General features: G+C 34.5%; 1 protein-coding gene across 1 annotated transcript in view; it reads left to right on the top strand.

The window, feature by feature from the left end:
* Positions 1-432: 432 nt before the first annotated feature.
* Positions 433-1,260, top strand: part of LOC111400377 (late embryogenesis abundant protein At3g53040-like) — a 5,108-nt gene continuing 4,280 nt past the window's right edge. The window contains exon 1 of the mRNA XM_023027792.1: positions 433-586. Within this exon, the coding sequence (XP_022883560.1) occupies positions 433-586 (154 nt within the window). The remainder of the gene's footprint in view (positions 587-1,260) is intronic.

The raw sequence follows: 1,260 nt of genomic DNA, 5'->3' as shown, positions 1-1,260 counted from the left end.
ATAACTAGGGTTTGAGGTCCATAAGAGTTTTTCATTATTCTTGCTGGCACAAGAAAAAAATCCTAGAGGCTGCAATCATATTCTCTGTGTGGATCACCGTTGGAGGTTGGACAATTAGACAGCTGTGATAGCGAATCAAAGTTGTGGAACGAAAAGAAAAGCAAAAGGATTGCAGATCTGAAAAGGTACAATCTTATCACAATTTCTATCTAAACACAAAGGCGATTCTTGGTGGGAATCGAAAATTATTTTAAATTCCGCTGTGCATGTATAAGTAGATTCCCAACAGTGGTATCAGAGCATACTTTGTGTTTGTTAGGAATTGATTTGCATGATTGAATAATCAAATGTTGATTGTACATATTTTTCTTGTTTTCTAGCAATTTGAAAATTGGATTTTCGGATTAAAAAAAAAACTGAAAAAAAGGGGGGATGGTGCCGGCAGCAATAGTTGCTGCCGGTGGTGGCGCGGGAGACGTCGCTACCAGGCAGCGGCGTCTGCCCTGGCTCCAGCAGCGCTTTTGCGCTGCTGGGCGGGTGAACGCCCGCCGCTTTTGGGCGGCGGGCTGTCGGGCATTGGGGCGGCGTCGGTCAAGAGAAACGAAAATAAAAAAAAAAAAATTTTGAATTTAGGGTTTACAGGTTTTGGGCGTTTGGAGGCGGGGGCCTCATTTGCAATTTCTGAAATTGCAGGCCCTCGCCTGCAAATATGATATTAGGGATCATTTTGCAATTTTATAACTGAGGGCTCTTGTGCAATTTTCAAATTTTGGGGCCCTCTATTAATTTTAAGTTTGGGTCAAATTGATGTTTTCAAAAGTTGTTTTGGATTTAGATATTAAAAATGGATTTAGATTTGAATTTCAAATGGATTTATTCTATAATTTTAATTTTGGCCCAAATTAAAATTTTATTTAAAATTGACGACATTTTATATTTTCGTTAAAATTGGATTTTGACTTAAATATTAAACTTTGACCCTAAATTGAATTTTATTTTATTTAGGAATTTCATCGTAAATTAAAATCTTAATTCAATTTAAGTTAGAATTGGATTCTAATTTAGTGTTTAATTAAGATTTGATTTTAATTAAATTATTCGCCCAAAGATATTTAGAAATTAGAATTGGATTCTAATTTGATGTTTAATTAAAATATGATTTTAATTAAATTGCCTTGCCCTAAATTTTCTTCCTGGAATTAGAGTTGGACTCTAATTTGGTATTTAATTGAAATATGATTTTAATTAAATAATTCCACC

Source organism: Olea europaea, chromosome 10 (assembly GCF_002742605.1).
Source record: "Olea europaea var. sylvestris chromosome 10, O_europaea_v1, whole genome shotgun sequence".
In the NCBI taxonomy this organism is placed as follows: domain Eukaryota; kingdom Viridiplantae; phylum Streptophyta; class Magnoliopsida; order Lamiales; family Oleaceae; genus Olea; species Olea europaea.
Note: the sequence above shows the minus strand (reverse complement) of the source record. Positions and strands in the feature narration are given on the sequence as shown.